General features: G+C 44.7%; 1 protein-coding gene across 1 annotated transcript in view; it reads left to right on the forward strand.

The window, feature by feature from the left end:
• Window positions 1–16,171, forward strand: part of PLPPR5 (phospholipid phosphatase related 5) — a 265,407-nt gene that overhangs the window by 116,608 nt on the left and 132,628 nt on the right. Inside the window, exon 2 of the mRNA XM_066594747.1 lies at window positions 1,627–1,759. Within this exon, the coding sequence (XP_066450844.1) occupies window positions 1,627–1,759 (133 nt within the window). The remainder of the gene's footprint in view (window positions 1–1,626; window positions 1,760–16,171) is intronic.

A 16,171-nucleotide genomic window follows, 5' to 3' on the forward strand; every position in this document is an offset into this window, starting at 1 on the left:
GGACAAGGTGAGTATATATTTTTTTAACTTTTTACACATTTTAGGATGATTTTCAGGTAAGGGCTTATATTTTTAAGCCCTTCCCGAAAATTCATCCCGCGCTCGCTGGCAGCCCATTGCTTTCAATGGAGCCGGCTGCATTGCTGGCTCCATTGAAAGCAATGGGCTAACATCGTTCTGCTCTGGAGAATGATCGTTATGCTGACAGTGTGGGGTGGGGGGTCTCACTCTTGCCACTATTGTGGCTTAATAGTGAGACCTCAGAGCCCGAAATGCAGCCCTGCATGTTGCTCCTCGCCTGCCCTATCCATTTCTGTGTGTTTTACATGACTTTGGTGATTTGCTAAGATTTTCACAAATGAAAACCTTAGCGGAGCACCAGTCATATACAAAAATGCTCGAGTCGCCCATTGACTTGGGATTCGTCATGTAATGTTAAAATCGCGATCGCGCAAAATCGCAATTTACCGCGAAATCGCGATTTTGCGCGATCGCGATTTTAACATTACAAGTCCCATAGACCCCTGCAGAGAAAAAAATGCTGCGAATTTCGCAGGGAAAAAAAATCGCCAGTGGGTGGGCGCCCTTATATGTATAGATGACTATTTGTGAATAGAACAGGACAGTCCTGCTACTTTAATCCTATTGTGACTCTTTTTTGTCATTTAAGTTATGAAACTTTCCTCTTATCTCCTTTGCAATTTTTTGATACTGTCACATTACTGTGCAATTTTAGTGACGAAACTGGAGTTTAACCCTTTCCAATCCACTGTCCGACGACATCTGTCAGGGTATTCTTACTGTATATTACTGGCTGCTCTTTTGTCGGGGCCCCTCCAGCATGCCCCATATCACAGTACTGGCTCTAGCCAGCAGATGGCATCATTGTATAATGGCAGAAGAAGAAAACCCCCTAGGAAACCCTGAATCCAAAATTGGATTGCAAAGCGTTAAGCCAGTTAATTAGCTCAGTAGTTTTCAACCTGTAGATCAATCTCCAGGTATTGCAAAATCCCAACGTGCCCTGACAGCCGGCAGCCTATCTCACAAACATAAATACTGTAATTTTCCATCAAACCAATCAACATATCAGTATATTCTTGAAGCGCTCTGAGAAAACCCACACAAATATGTGGAGAATGTGCAAACTCCATGCGGAGGCTGTCCTTGGTCAGATCTGAAGCGGATCACTGAGCCACTCTGCTTGTTTTCAGTGTTTATGGGACCCAGATAATGACTTTTCTAATGTACAGTATATTATGGATTGCAGAACTGTTGTCTCTGTGGCTTTCTATAAAGGAAGCCGTCACTTAGATTTATAGCTATGGATGTTTTCCCCTGTGTAAATCAAAAGATTTCTATTAAAATGCTACAAAAATGAAGCTGCACAAACTACAGGAAACGTATAGCACAAGGATAGTTGAATGCATCACTTCAAGCCATGTAAACAGCCTATGCCTAAATTGGAAATATTAGACTTGTCATAAAGAAGTCAACGTGTCTCCGAATAATTGAACAAGTACATGTATGAGTGGGTAATTATCGAGCCTGCCATGCAGGGCACCAATTAAATGCCGTTTCATGTATTTCTAAACGTGCGTCTTTCTCCTTATGTTTCCTCTTTAGATAATCGTTGGAGAAACTGTAGTCTTTTGCCTACAGGTAGCGACAAGAGACTTTGAGAACCAGGAAAAAACTCTTTTAACTGGAGACTGTTGCTATATTAATCCACTGGTGCGGAGAACTGTCAGATTCCTTGGTAAGCTTTGATTACTTTGATGTTTTCATGTAATGGTGAATTTTAGAGAAATGTACTGCTGTGAAGTGTTACCCTTGAACATTTTTCTATAGTTAGATCATTTGTTCTTTTATCCAATAATCTGACATTTGTATCTTGTTTTATAAGCAAATAATGCACTCGGCCTCTCTACGAGACATACTATACATAGACTTGTCCTGCTAGACCTTAGTTATGATATACCCAACGAGGGTGACTTAAAAGCAGGCTTGAAGAATGGATATGTCTAAGTTTCATAAGACAGCCACATTGCAAATTAACGATATCGGTGATTAATTACAGTTGTAACTGTTGAAATAATGCAGATGTGCTAACTGGACTTCAAAGTATGCACAGGCTACAATGATGACCTCATACACACCAGTATTGTGTGCACAGAGGTCGTTCAGAGGCATAGAGCTAATGTGGCTGCATACTAGAGAACTGTGGATGCTCAGTTTGCCGCCATAGGGTGCCTCAGTATGGGATCGTAATAGGCTTCCTTATTTTGTGTTGAAGCCATTTAGGGCTTCTCAAAAATAACTCCATGAAATGCATGCATTTTTTGCAAGCATTTTTAGTATGACTTTTTCGTTCACAGATTTTTTTACATACATTGTTCTTTCTATAGAAAAGCATGGAAAAATACCTTAAAGGTGTCACGTCCTCCCAGGGATGCCCTGGCTCTGTAACCTGAAATCATCTACACACACTAAGCACCAACAGAAAGCGAAGTAGAATGCTGCGAACAGGACTCACGGACAAGCATAAACAATGACTGACAAATGCCCAAAACACTCACCTAGCATACGTGCACACATAAATAGATGGAATAGATACGGCACAAGGTGCTGGTTCGTTTTTCAGTCAAAACACTTAAGCCTGCGAGCCCGTTGGCAAGGGTCCTTGTGGTCTCATGAGTCCCCACTCTCACAAGACAACTTCAACATGAATCCTGCTTGCATTCAGGGTGATCGTTCCAACAGGGATGTCTCCACTCTAGAATCTATGGACCTAACTTGCCCAAAGATGGTAAATGATTCAAAGCAGGACAGGACGCAGTTCACACTAACACACCAGGGATTGCATACAACACAGAAAAGGACTGTTCATACCACATGCCTGGCCAGCTGCACAGACTTAACATAATAAGTCACTGTACAATTATCCCATACCTGTGGAAATGTGCTCCTGGAAACCCGTAGAACAACAGATCCCAGCAGCACAACCTAATAAAAGGGTTGTCCAATTTAATTGAAGTGGTGGTCTCCCATTTTTTTTCACTGATGACCAAAAGTTGATTGACTGAGGGTCTGCCACGCAGGACCCACACCTATCAGCTGATTGTCCGGCCCGCTGTCCAGTTCAGCAGGCTGGATATTGTCATAAGCAAAAAGGGCAAGCAATACGCTTTTCAGTGTGACTGTACAACGAAAAAATGTCATATATAGGTTATCTATTAACACATAAGTGAATAACTCAATAAATGTTGGGGTGCTTTTCAATATTGGTATTTAATGCAGCCCTAAAAAGTCTCAACACAATTATATCTGTGGGACAGGGCAGGAGTTTAGCAGAGCTAGTATGCTAATCTCCCACCACGTCCCGCCACCTCCCTTTGCCGACAGCCGACAAGGGGCGGAGAGAGGGAGGGAAGGGGGAGGAAGTTTAGCAGAGCCGCTGCTAACTCCCTCCCTTTTCCAACAGCCCTCATAGGCTCCCATAAGAGTCTATGAGACGGGTTGGCATATTCCGGCAAAAGATAGGTCCACACCTACCTTTTCCAGTCAGCTCAAAAGCGGCCGGCCGGAATGTGCCTCGTGTTTGCTATTTTTTCTGACCAGCCAATTTTAATCACCAAAAAAACGCCCATCTGAACAAGTGCATTGGAATTTAGTGCTTCAGATGGTTGCGATTTTCGGACGGTATTTTAATGTGGAAAAATAGCTTGTGTAAAGGAGCCCTTAGGCACATTGCACCTGAACTGGTGGGCTTTGGTATTACGCCTGACGGAAGGTTAATAAAGTTTAATGAAAAAACTGAGTAATAAAACAACATATTTTTCCTACAAAACCCACTTTTCAATGGGAAAAAACATATTAGGTATTGCCACATTCGTAATGACCCCTAAATAAAAATATTGTCTGTTATCCTGCTAATAACTGCCATTGAAAAAGTTTTTAAATATGTCTACATTGCTATTTTTCATGTATCTCCATCCCAAAAAAATGTAATAAAAAGTGATCAAAAAGTCTCATATACCCCAAAACGGCACCAATGGAAACTACAACTTGTCTCACAATGAACAAGACATTACTCAGCATATTTGGTGAAAAAAAATATTATGGGCTGCAAACTGCAACCATGCAAATACAATTTCTTTACTTTAAAAAAGAGTTTATTGTACAGTAAAAATACAAAAAAAAGTGAATCTTAAAAACCAATGCCAGAGTTGCTATTTTCCGCTTATCTGCCTCCCCCCAAAAAATGCATGTACCCCAAATTGATACAAATGAAAACTAGAACTCATCCTGCAATATAAGGGCTTATTCAGACGACCGTATATCGGCCGGGTATTCAGGCCGGCCGATATACGGCGTTTGTCTCTGCAGGGGGAGGAGGCTGGAAGATCCGGGAGCAGTGCACTGAGCTCCCGCCCCCTCTCTGCCTCCTCTCCGCCCCTCGGCACTATTTGCCATGAGAGAAGGTGGGGCAGAGGCGAAGCTAAGTTTCTGGACTCAGCTCAGCCCCTGTCTCACCCCTCCCATTGCAGATAGTGCTGAGGGGCGGAGAGGAGGCGGAGAGGGGGTGGGAGCTCAGGGCACTGCTCCCGGATCTTCCAGCCTCCTCCCCCTGCAGAGAGGGACACCGTATATCGGCCAGCGTGAATACCCGGTCGATATACGGTCGTCTGAATAAGCCCTAAAAGATATCACGCAGCTCTATTGGTGGAAAAATAAAAATGTCATGGGTTTAGGAATAATGACAATGCAAATAAATAAAATTATTGTAAGTGTTTTTATTGTGGTTACGGCCTTAAGCTTTAATTCACAGTTATTTTTAAACTAATATGCAGGTCAGAACTTGCATATGAATATGGATTTCTGGTAAGATTACCTCCAGCAGAGATAAACCCAAAATGTACTTATTATTTTACTATAGTGTAAATAAATAATGCAGCCATGGCGGTAAAACGACTCAGGTCAGCTCCCCAAATACTTTGCTGAAGGCAAATGAGCAAACGTTACCAGCTTCAAAGTAGTGAGGCTGCCAATTACATACATGCCATGTCTACATGGTGACATTCACTGTGGCCTTCTGCCATAATAGGCTATCAATTGGGATTCACTGAAAACTTGGCTGCAACATGACCTTGGCTTTCAGTTTGCTTACATCTTCATCACACTGTCAGGAGCAGTGCAATCTGAAACAATGGTAGGTTGCAACATCCAATGGCCCAAGTCCTGTTAAAGCAATACTTTTTTCTTGAAATCTCTTTTTATTGAGAAATTACAGAAAGCTACAGAGGTGATAAAAATACGAACCAGAAGAGCAAGTAAAAACTCACGGGAAAGAAATCTATTAGGGCCCATTTTGCAACAGTATGTTCTAGCTCAGCTAGAGGGTAGCACTACTCTGAAAGAAAGCAATATAACATGTATTGAACTGGTTACAATGTTTCCAATAAAGTGTTCTATTAACGTAAATTATGTTCTGAACTCCAGGAGCAAGGTAAAGTAAGGAGAAGGAAGATGGTATGAAGGGCAGGAAAAAAGAAAATGGGACAGTAGATGCTTTACCTGCTTGTGTCAGGAGACGTGGCCACTATGAGAGGACATAGGACCCTTGAACTGTATATAAAATCCAAGGTCAAATATCAGTAGCTGGGTTCTGCTAGCCACATTATTTAGTTTTATGAAGTATCTAATAAAGCATTTTCGATTCTATCTTCTAGCTGGAGTCCTCTGATATTTTCTACTGTTACCTTTTGAACCAGCTTTTGTCCAGCTTGTAGTTTATATCAAAGGTTGATGTATACACTGCATGTTGGGAAGTTTCCAACACATGGTTTTCTTATACTAGTCATATATCCTGAGTTCCCAACTAGTAAGTTCTTCCAATCTAGCTGTGGAGTTTATTTTAGCAAGCCTGGTTTTTAAGGAAGGTGGACTATGCCGTCTCCAATGAAGTGAAATTTGGAGTTTAGCTAATTTAAGCATATGGGTTATGAGTAGTGATGAGCGATTATTGGAATAATCGGGTTGGGACTGATAGGACGGATCTTCCAAAAATAATCTGGATGACCCAATTCCCATTAAAGTTAATGAGAGCAAACATTGGGTTCACTAAGTTGCCCTTCAGAAGGTTCCTAGTAAAGTCAAATACCCTCAAATTGTATAGGATTACAGCCACACATCATCGGGGTGGCGGTGCCTCTTCAATGTGGCTCAATGGTTAGCATCGTTGCCTTGCAGTGCTGGGGTCCTAGGTTTAATTCTCATTAAGGAAACCATCTGCATGGACTTTGATTCAGATCTGAACATAAAACTTCAGTACATACAGATGTTTTCTTTAAGGTTTTTCTGTTCCTTTGTGTTTATTTTTCTCAGTCTTCCCTTTGGAGAAATAAGAACAAGTGTGGTGGCTGAGTTGGTAGCTCTGCTGTCTTGCAGTGCTCAGGTTCTAGGTTCAAATCTGACCTAGGGCAACATCTATATGGAGCTTTTTAAAGTCCATGTAGATGTTGGATTTGATGAGTTATGAACCCAGGATCCCAGCACTGCAAGGCAACATAAGTACCAGAAAAGCCACATTCATTTAAAAGGAAGCCCCATCATGAAATTTCAGCATGCAATATGGGAAAGACTATTGTCACCAAAAATCGGATTGTGTTGAGTTTACCTCCTGGCCAATCATGTCAAGCAATCCTAGTTATGACAATTATAAAATAAGACCTTCAATATTTCTGAATTTTATTTGTATAGCAGGGCCATTTTTCTTCAAGGAATAATTCCTTAGAATTGTTTGCACCTAGATGCAATTTCTGGAAATGAGAACCAACAGCAAAAAGTAAAAGTTTAATTTGAGAATGAATAGAATCTGGGATGCAGCAAACTGCAGTCCTTAGTATTCATGAAGAGAGTGTTGTCTTCTCCCAGCATCCTCTCTGTAGAGCAATGCAACAGCTGTGTAAGCCTGTATACAGTGGTGGCCATTAGTCATTGGAGAGGAGGGTGGGGGACTGATGAAGTCACTGCAGTCATCATGAGTAAAGTTAACTCATGCTAGCCTAAGACTGAACAGCGAATGAGAATTATTTGTATTGTTCATTTTATGCAAGCATAAAAATCATCATTAGCTTGTTCGCTTATTGTTCCGTTTAAACAGCAATCGTTCGGTCCCTGTATTTGCTTATACAGGGACTGAATAATTCTTGTTTGAATGAGCCAATGATGTATTTACCTGTCTAACCAAGCTGCACAAATGCAAATGAGATAGAGGTGACATCACTCGTTCAAACAATAATTGGCTTGTCTAAAAGGACCCTTAGCATGGCTGTGGAGTCAGTAATCCAAACCTTCGACTCTGACTGCTCAATTTTATCCTAGACCCCAACCTAAATCCTTCATATAGGACTCACGTATTATAAGTGATACATTACCTGTATTAAAATAATTAACCTTTTTTGGTAGAAATATATATTTATTGGAATACAATTTCAGAATACAAAACTTTACTAATTTGTAAATATACAATACACTATATGTTTAGTAGTAGAAAACTTTCCTGAATTCCCATGAAAGGAAATATGCAACAAATTTTCTATTGAATTAATCATACAATATTTATAATACAGTGTTTATATATTTTCTACGGACTCCAATTCCATCAAAATGTGATTCTGACCCCAACTTTACATTCCTGGCTATCAATAGTTGTACTGAATTAACCCCTTTAACTAAGGCAGCAAATTTTTGTTACAGATCCACATATAAAGGTAAAAATGTAACATAACTAAATCATCAGATTAGGTTTAGTTATATAACTTCAGACAATGAAAAATGTCTCCTAAGCAGTACATTTTCCAATGAAAACTAATATTTGCCTCTTTTTTGCTAGTCCTTAGACTTGTGCTCATGGATCTGAAAAAAGTTACAGTTTCTGTATTTTGTGGTTTGATAATCATTAATTTGCAGTTGTAATTAGTAGGCCTTAATTACCTCTGAGTCTCGGTGTTCATGATATGCTTATTTACCAGATTCTGAGTGAATTTTGCAGTCTTTTTTTTTCCACCATTAATAGCGTACTTAATTACTTTGTTTAATAATGTGATAATAGTGCAAACAACCTACTTACAATTTAACAACCTCATTTATTTTAATGTCTCAAAGGTCTTCTTGGCCTATGGGAATTTTTGATTTGTCCAATTAATTTATGTCTAATCAAATCACTATTCATTCTATTTCCAAGAAATACAAGTCATGGATCCATAAAGTAACATTGTATTTCACATACCTATTGCTTAAAGGGAACCTCTCACTTTTGAACAAAACCAGAAACTAAGTTATGATGTTCTTCAGATAGGTGACAGATAGCTGGGGGATGTGTTTTTTATACCTGCTTCCACATTCCTGCAGTGAAGTCTACACATGGTCTGCCAGCCCTCAGCCACTTATTTTACATGTGTCGAAAGCCTTTAAGATGTACTGATTTCATTTATTTAAACGGTCATCACATATTAACATATTAAGGTTTAAAGACATTATGGACAGATTTCTCCCACTGGGGACTCCCTTCAGGACTACTGAGTGTCATGTATGACTGGCCAAAAATCGTATGATAACAGCTAATCATGGTTGTTTCAGAAGATCAGCTGATTGCTGGAACAGGTAACTGTTAGCTGATCATGCTCAAAGAGTGGTCATAAATAGCCTCACATCTAAGTGGAAGAATGTGTCAAGTGGGGAACCACAAGGCTCTGTCCTAGGCCCAGTGTTGTTCAACATTTTTTTATAAATAATCTAGAGGAGGCAATTGATCAAGTTTGCAGATGACACAAAGCCAGGAGGGATAGCTAACACTGGAGAACAGGGAGAGAGGGTTCAAAAAGATCTGGACAAGTTTGGACAGTTTGCGGCAACTAACAGAATGGTATTTAATGTAAATAAATGCAAAGTCCTACATCTGTGCAAAAATAATGAATAAACCACATACATAATGGGAGGAACTGAGCTAAGCAGCAGCACATGTGAAAAAGACTTGGGTATACTAATTGATCACATACTAAACATGAGTCAACAGTATGATACAGTAGAAAAAAGGCAAACACAATTCTGGGATGTATTAAGAGAAGCATAGAGTCTAGATCACTTGAGGTAATTATCCCCCTCTACTCTTCCTTAGTTAGACCTCATATGGAATACTGTGTCCAGTTCTGGGCACCCCGCTTTAAAAAAGACATCAACAAACTAGAGCAAATTCAGAGAAGAGTTACCAAGATGGTGAGCGGTCTGCAAATCATGTCCTATGGGGAACAGCTAAAGGACCTGGGAATGTTTGCCTTGCTGTCTACAAATATCTGAAGGGCTGCCACAGTGTAGAGGGATCAGCCATATTCTCATTTGCACAAAGAAAGACTAGAAACAATGGGATGAAACTGAAAGGAAGGAGACACAGATTAGATATTAGAAAAAACCTTTCTGACAGTGAGGGGGATCAATGAGTGGAACAGATTGCCACGGGAGGTGGTGAGTTCTCCTTCAATGGAAGTCTTCAAACAGAGGCTGTACAGACATATGTCTGGGATGATTTAGTGAATCTTGCATTGAGCAGGGTGTTGGAACCGACAACCCTGAAGGTCTCTTCCAACTCTACTATTTTATGAACTATACAGTAGGCAACCTACTCCACTCTGAAAAACCTACTCTAGCTGCTGCAAATTCACAATTGTGATAAATGCAATATAAAAATAGAAACTTTATGCTTATAATTATTATTTTTAGAATTAGTATTAATAAGGGAGCTTGACTAAGCGATAGCACTGTTTGTTCCAGGATCTCCATTCTCAAAGGTTTCTACAGGATTTCTTTGATCCATCAATTTTATTTTTAGCCATTCTGTTCCCCTTTTACTTTTAAGGCCAGGTTAGATATTTCTGGCACTCCAAAAGTGTTTCCCACCAGCTAAGTTAAAAAATTCCAGATGGAAACTGATAAAATTGATACCAAAAAGCCATAGTTTACCAAACCTGTCTTCAAGATGCCAAATAAGCAATGTCTAAAGTATTTACCCCTACAAATCACACATACAGTAAGAATTACTTATTTAATAAAACAATTAAATAACTTGTGCAGCATTATAGAATTCCTAAAGACATGGCTGGTTAGGTGTTCTTTGAGAACAGGCTTTGGAAACATCCATAGGGAATGAGAATTTTGTTGCAAAAGGCATCAGTTATTATGCTGAGCCTTTTCCTAAACCAGAGGAACATTGTGCCATATGATTTGGATAAAAGCTGTTTTTTTAAAATCAGTTTTGACAATTTCACGCAAAGAAAGAAAAGATTGATCAAGATGCAACTGATATACACTGATCAGCCATAAAATTAATACGTATTGTGTAAGTTCCCCTTATGCTGCCAAAACACTTCTAAAACCCATCAAGGCATGGCCACCACAAAGTCTGTGAAAGTGTCCTGTGGTGTATGTCATCAAGATGTTGGTAGCAGATCCTTGAAGCTTTATAAGTTATGAGGTGGGGCCTCCATGTATCTGACTTGCTTTAGCAGCATATCCAAGATGATCAAACATGATTCTGCTGAAATAGGTCACTAGCATTAGGAAATATTGCTGTCATGATGACGTTTACTGCAGGAGTGTAACTATAGGGGATGTGGTTGCTCTCAGGCCCATGACACTAAGGGGGCCCATAAGGCCTCTATTCTCCATATAGGGAGCCTAGTACTATGAATAAAGCATTATAGTTGGGGGCCCGGTTACAGGTTTTGCATTAGGGCCCAGGAGATTCAAGTTACGCCTCTGGTTTACTGGGTCTGTACAATCTTTAGGGTGGTACAGTATGTGTCACAGTAACATCCACAAGAATGCCAGGAACCAAGGATTCTCAGCAAAATCTGCCCAGAGTATCACACGGTATGTGATGGCTTGTCTTCTTCCCATAGTGCAATCTTGATGGCATCTCTTCGCTCAGATATATCTTACAGTCCAAATGCTGTTAAAAAGGGGTTAATCAGACCAGGCTACCTTCTTTCATTGCTCTATAGTGCAGGTTCATGCCAATGAGAGGGATTTCCAGCTGTGGACAAGGGTCATTATGGGCATTATGGCTAGTCTACAGCTACACAACCCCATATATATAGCAATCTGCACTGTATGTTATGACTAGAGATGAGCGAGCACCAAAATGCTCGGGTGCTCGTTACTCGGGACGAAATTTTCGCGATGCTCGAGGGTTCGTTTCGAGTAACGAACCCCATTGAAGTCAATGGGCGACCCGAGCATTTTTGTATATCGCCGATGCTCACTAAGGTTTCCATTTGTGAAAATCTGGGCAATTCAAGAAAGTGATGGGAACGACACAGCAACGGATAGGGCAGGCGAGGGGCTACATGTTGGGCTGCATCTCAAGTTCCCAGGTCCCACTATTAAGCCACAATAGCGGCAAGAGTGCCCCCCCCCTCCCAACAACTTTTACTTCTGAAAGGCCCTCATTGGCAATGCATACCTTAGCTAAGCACCACACTACCTCCAACAAAGCACAATCACTGCCTGCATGACACTCCGCTGCCTCTTCTCCTGGGTTACATGCTGCCCAACCCCCCCCCCCCCCCCCCCGCACGACCCAGTGTCCACAGCGCACACCAAACTGTCCCTGCGCAGCCTTCAGCTGCACTCATGCCACACGCTGGCCTCATAGCCACACCACCCTCATGTCTATTTATAAGTGTGTCTGCCATGAGGAGGAACCGCAGGCACTCACTGCAGAGGGTTGGCACGGCTAGGCAGCGACCCTCTTTAAAAGGGGCGGGGCGATAGCCCACAATGCTGTACAGAAGCAATGAGAAATATAATCCTGTGCCACCACCATCAGGAGCTGCACACGTGGGCATAGCAATGGGGAACCTATGTGCCACACACTATTCATTCTGTCAAGGTGTCTGCATGCCCCAGTCAGACCGCGTTTTTTTATAAATAGTCACAGGCAGGTACAACTCCGCAATGGGAATTCCGTGTGCACCCACAGCATGGGTGGCTCCCTGGAACCCACCGGCTGTACATAAATGTATCCCATTGCAGTGCCCATCACAGCTGAGGTAACGTCCGATTAAATGCAGGTGGGCTTCGGCCCACACTGCATGCCCCAGTCAGACTGGGGTTCTTTAGAAGTGGACACATGCAGTTACAACTCCGTGTGGACCGACAGCATGGGTGGGTGCCAGGAAGCCACCGGCGGTACATAAATATATCCCATTGCATTGCCCATCACAGCTCAGGTAATGTCATGTTTAAAGCAGGTGGGCTTCGGCCCACATTGCATGCCCCAGTCAGACTGGGGTTCTTTAGAAGTGGACACATGCAGTTACAACTCCGTGTGGACCGACAGCATGGGTGGCTCCCTGGAACCCACCGGCTGTACATAAATGTATCCCATTGCAGTGCCCATCACAGCTGATGTAACGTCCGATTAAATGCAGGTGGGCTTCGGCCCACACTGCATGCCCCAGTCAGACTGGGGTTCTTTAGAAGTGGACACATGCAGTTACAACTCCGTGTGGACCGACAGCATGGGTGGGTGCCAGGAAGCCACCGGCGGTACATAAATATATCCCATTGCATTGCCCATCACAGCTGAGGTAATGTCATGTTTAATGGAGGTGGGCTTCGGCCCACACTGCATGCCCCAGTCAGACCGGGGTTCTTTAGAAGTGGACACATGCAGTTACAACTCTGTGTGGACCGACAGCATGGGTGGCTCCCTGGAACCCACCGGCTGTACATAAATGTATCCCATTGCAGTGCCCATCACAGCTGATGTAACGTCAGCTTTAATGCAGGTGGGCAAAAAATTAATTGGATTACACTGTAGGCGAGGGCCCCCAAAAATTGGTGTATCAACAGTACTAATGTACATCAGAAAAATTGCCCATGCCCAACCAAGAGGGCAGGTGAAACCCATTAATCGCTTTGGTTAATGTGGCTTAATTTGTAACTAGGCCTGGAGGCAGCCCAGTTAAAATAAAAATTGGTTCAGGTGCAAGTTTCAACGCTTTAATGAGCATTGAAACGTATAAAAATTGTTTACAAAAATTATATGACTGAGCCTTGTGGGCCTAAGAAAAATTGTCCATTCGGCGTGATTACGTGAGGTTTCAGGAGGGGGAGCAGGAGGAGGAGGATGAATATTATACACAGATTGATGAAGCTAAAAGGTCCACGTTTTTGATGGTGATAGAGAACAATGCTTCCATCCGCGGGTGCAGCCTACGTATTGTTTAGGTATCGCTGCTGTCCGCTGGTGGAGAAGAGAAGTCTGGGGAAATCCAGGCTTTGTTCATCTTGATGAGTGTAAGCCTGTCGGCACTATCGGTTGACAGGCGGGTACGCTTATCTGTGATGATACCCCCGGCTGCACTAAACACCCTCTCTGACAAGATGCTAGCCGCAGGACAAGCAAGCACCTTCAGGGCATACAGCGCGAGTTCAGGCCACGTGTCCAGCTTCGACACCCAGTAGTTGTAGGGGGCAGAGGCGTCACGGAGGACGGTCGTGCGTTCGGCTACGTACTCCCTCACCATCCTTTTACAGTGCTCCCGCCGACTCAGCCTTGACTGGGGAGCGGTGACACAGTCTTGCTGGGGAGCCAGAAAGCTGTCAAAGGCCTTAGAGAGTGTTCCCCTGCCTGTGCTGTACATGCTGCCTGATCTCTGCGCCTCCCCTGCTACCTGGCCCTCGGAACTGCGCCTTCGGCCACTAGCGCTGTCAGATGGGAATTTTACCATCAGTTTGTCCGTCAGGGTCCTGTGGTATAGCATCACTCTCGAACCCCTTTCCTCTTCAGGTATGAGAGTGGAAAGGTTCTCCTTATACCGTGGGTCGAGCAGTGTGTACACCCAGTAATGCGTAGTGGCCAGAATGCGTGTAACGCGAGGGTCACGAGAAAGGCATCCTAACATGAAGTCAGCCATGTGTGCCAGGGTACCTGTACGCAACACATGGCTGTCCTCACTAGGAAGATCACTTTCAGGATCCTCCTCCTCCTCAGGCCATACACACTGAAAGGATGACAAGCAAGCAGCATGGGTACCCTCAGCAGTGGGCCAAGCTGTCTCTTCCCCCTCCTCCTCATCCTCCTCATGCTTCTCCTCCTCCTGCTCAACGCGCTGAGATATAGACAGGAGGGTGCTCTGACTATCCAGCGACATACTGTCTTCCCCCGGCTCTGTTTCCGAACGCAAAGCGTCTGCCTTTATGCTTTGCAGGGAACTTCTCAAGAGGCATAGCAGAGGAATGGTGACCCTAATGATTGCAGCATCACCGCTCACCATCTGGGTAGACTCCTCAAAGTTTCCAAGGACCTGGCAGATATCTGCCAACCAGGCCCACTCTCCTGTAAAGAATTGAGGAGGCTGACTCCCACTGCGCCGCCCATGTTGGAGTTGGTATTCCACTATAGCTCTACGCTGCTCATAGAGCCTGGCCAACATGTGGAGCGTAGAGCTCCACCGTGTGGGCACGTCGCACAGCAGTCGGTGCACTGGCAGATGAAACCAATGTTGCAGGGTGCGCAGGGTGGCAGCGTCCGTGTGGGACTTGCAGAAATGTGCGCAGAGCCGGCGCACCTTTGCGAGAAGGTCTGACAAGCGTGGGTAGCTTTTCAGAAAGCACTGAACCACCAAATTAAAGACGTGGGCCAGGCATGGCACGTGCGTGAGGCTGCCGAGCTGCAGAGCCGCCACCAGGTTACAGCCGTTGTCACACACGACCATGCCCGGTTGGAGGCTCAGCGGCGCAAGCCAGAGGTCGGTCTGCTCTGTCAGACCCTGCAGCAGTTCGTGGGCCGTGTGCCTCTTCTCTCCTAAGCTGAGTAGTTTCAGCACGGCCTGCTGACGCTTGCCCACCGCTGTGCTGCCACGATGCGCGACACCGACTGCTGGCGACGTGCTGCTGCTGACACATCTTGATTGCGAGACAGAGGTTGCGTAGGAGGAGGAGAAGGAGGGTGGTTTAGTGGAGGAAGCATACACCGCCGCAGATACCACCACCGAGCTGGGGCCCGCAATTCTGGGGGTGGGTAGGACGTGAGCGGTCCCAGGCTCTGACTTTGTCCCAGCCTCCACTAAATTCCCCAATGTTCCATCAGGGAGATATAGTGGCCCTGCCCGCCTGTGCTTGTCCACATGTCCGTTGTTAAGTGGACCTTGGCAGTAACCGCATTGGTGAGGGCGCGTACAATGTTGCGGGAGACGTGGTCGTGCAGGGCTGGGACAGCACATCGGGAAAAGTAGTGGCGACTGGGAACTGAGTAGCGCGGGGCCGCCGCCGCCATCATACCTTTGAAAGTCTCCGTTTCCACAACCCCATACAGCAGCATCTCCAGGCTGATACATTTGGCTATGTGCACGTTTAACGCTTGAGCATGCGGGTGCGTGGCGGCGTACTTGCGCTTGCGCTCCAACACTTGCGCTAGCGACGGCTGGACGGTGCGCTGACAGACATTGGTGGATGGAACCGAGGTCAGCGGAGTTGAGGGTGTGGGTGCGGGCCAGGAGACGGTAGTGCCTGTGTCCTGAGAGGGGGGTTGGATCTCAGTGGCAGGTTGGGGCACAGGGGGAGAGGCAGCGGTGCAAACCGGAGGCGGTGAACGGCCTTCGTCCCACCTTGTGGGGTGCTTGGCCATCATATGTCTGCGCATGCTGGTGGTGGTGAGGCTGGTGGTGGTGGCTCCCCGGCTGATCTTGGTGCGACAAAGGTTGCACACCACTGTTCGTCGGTCGTCTGCACTCTCAGTGAAAAACTGCCAGACCTTTGAGCACCTCGGCCTCTGCAGGGTGGCATGGCGCGAGGGGGCGCTTTGGGAAACAGTTGGTGGATTATTTGGTCTGGCCGTGCCTCTACCCCTGGCCACCGCACAGCCTCTTCCAACCTGCCCTGCTGCTGCACTTGCCTCCCCCTCTGAAGACCTGTCCTCAGTAGGCGTAGCAAACCAGGTGGGGTCAGGCACCTCATCGTCCTGCTGCTCTTCCTCCGAATCCTCTGTGCGCTCCTCCCTCGGACTTACTCCAATTACTACTACCTGAGTGATAGACAACTGTGTCTCATCGTCATCGTCCTCCTCACCCACTAAAAGCTCTTGAGACAGTTGCCTCATCCCCCG

This window comes from Eleutherodactylus coqui, chromosome 3, assembly GCF_035609145.1.
Source record: "Eleutherodactylus coqui strain aEleCoq1 chromosome 3, aEleCoq1.hap1, whole genome shotgun sequence".
NCBI classification, from domain to species: Eukaryota; Metazoa; Chordata; class Amphibia; order Anura; family Eleutherodactylidae; genus Eleutherodactylus; species Eleutherodactylus coqui.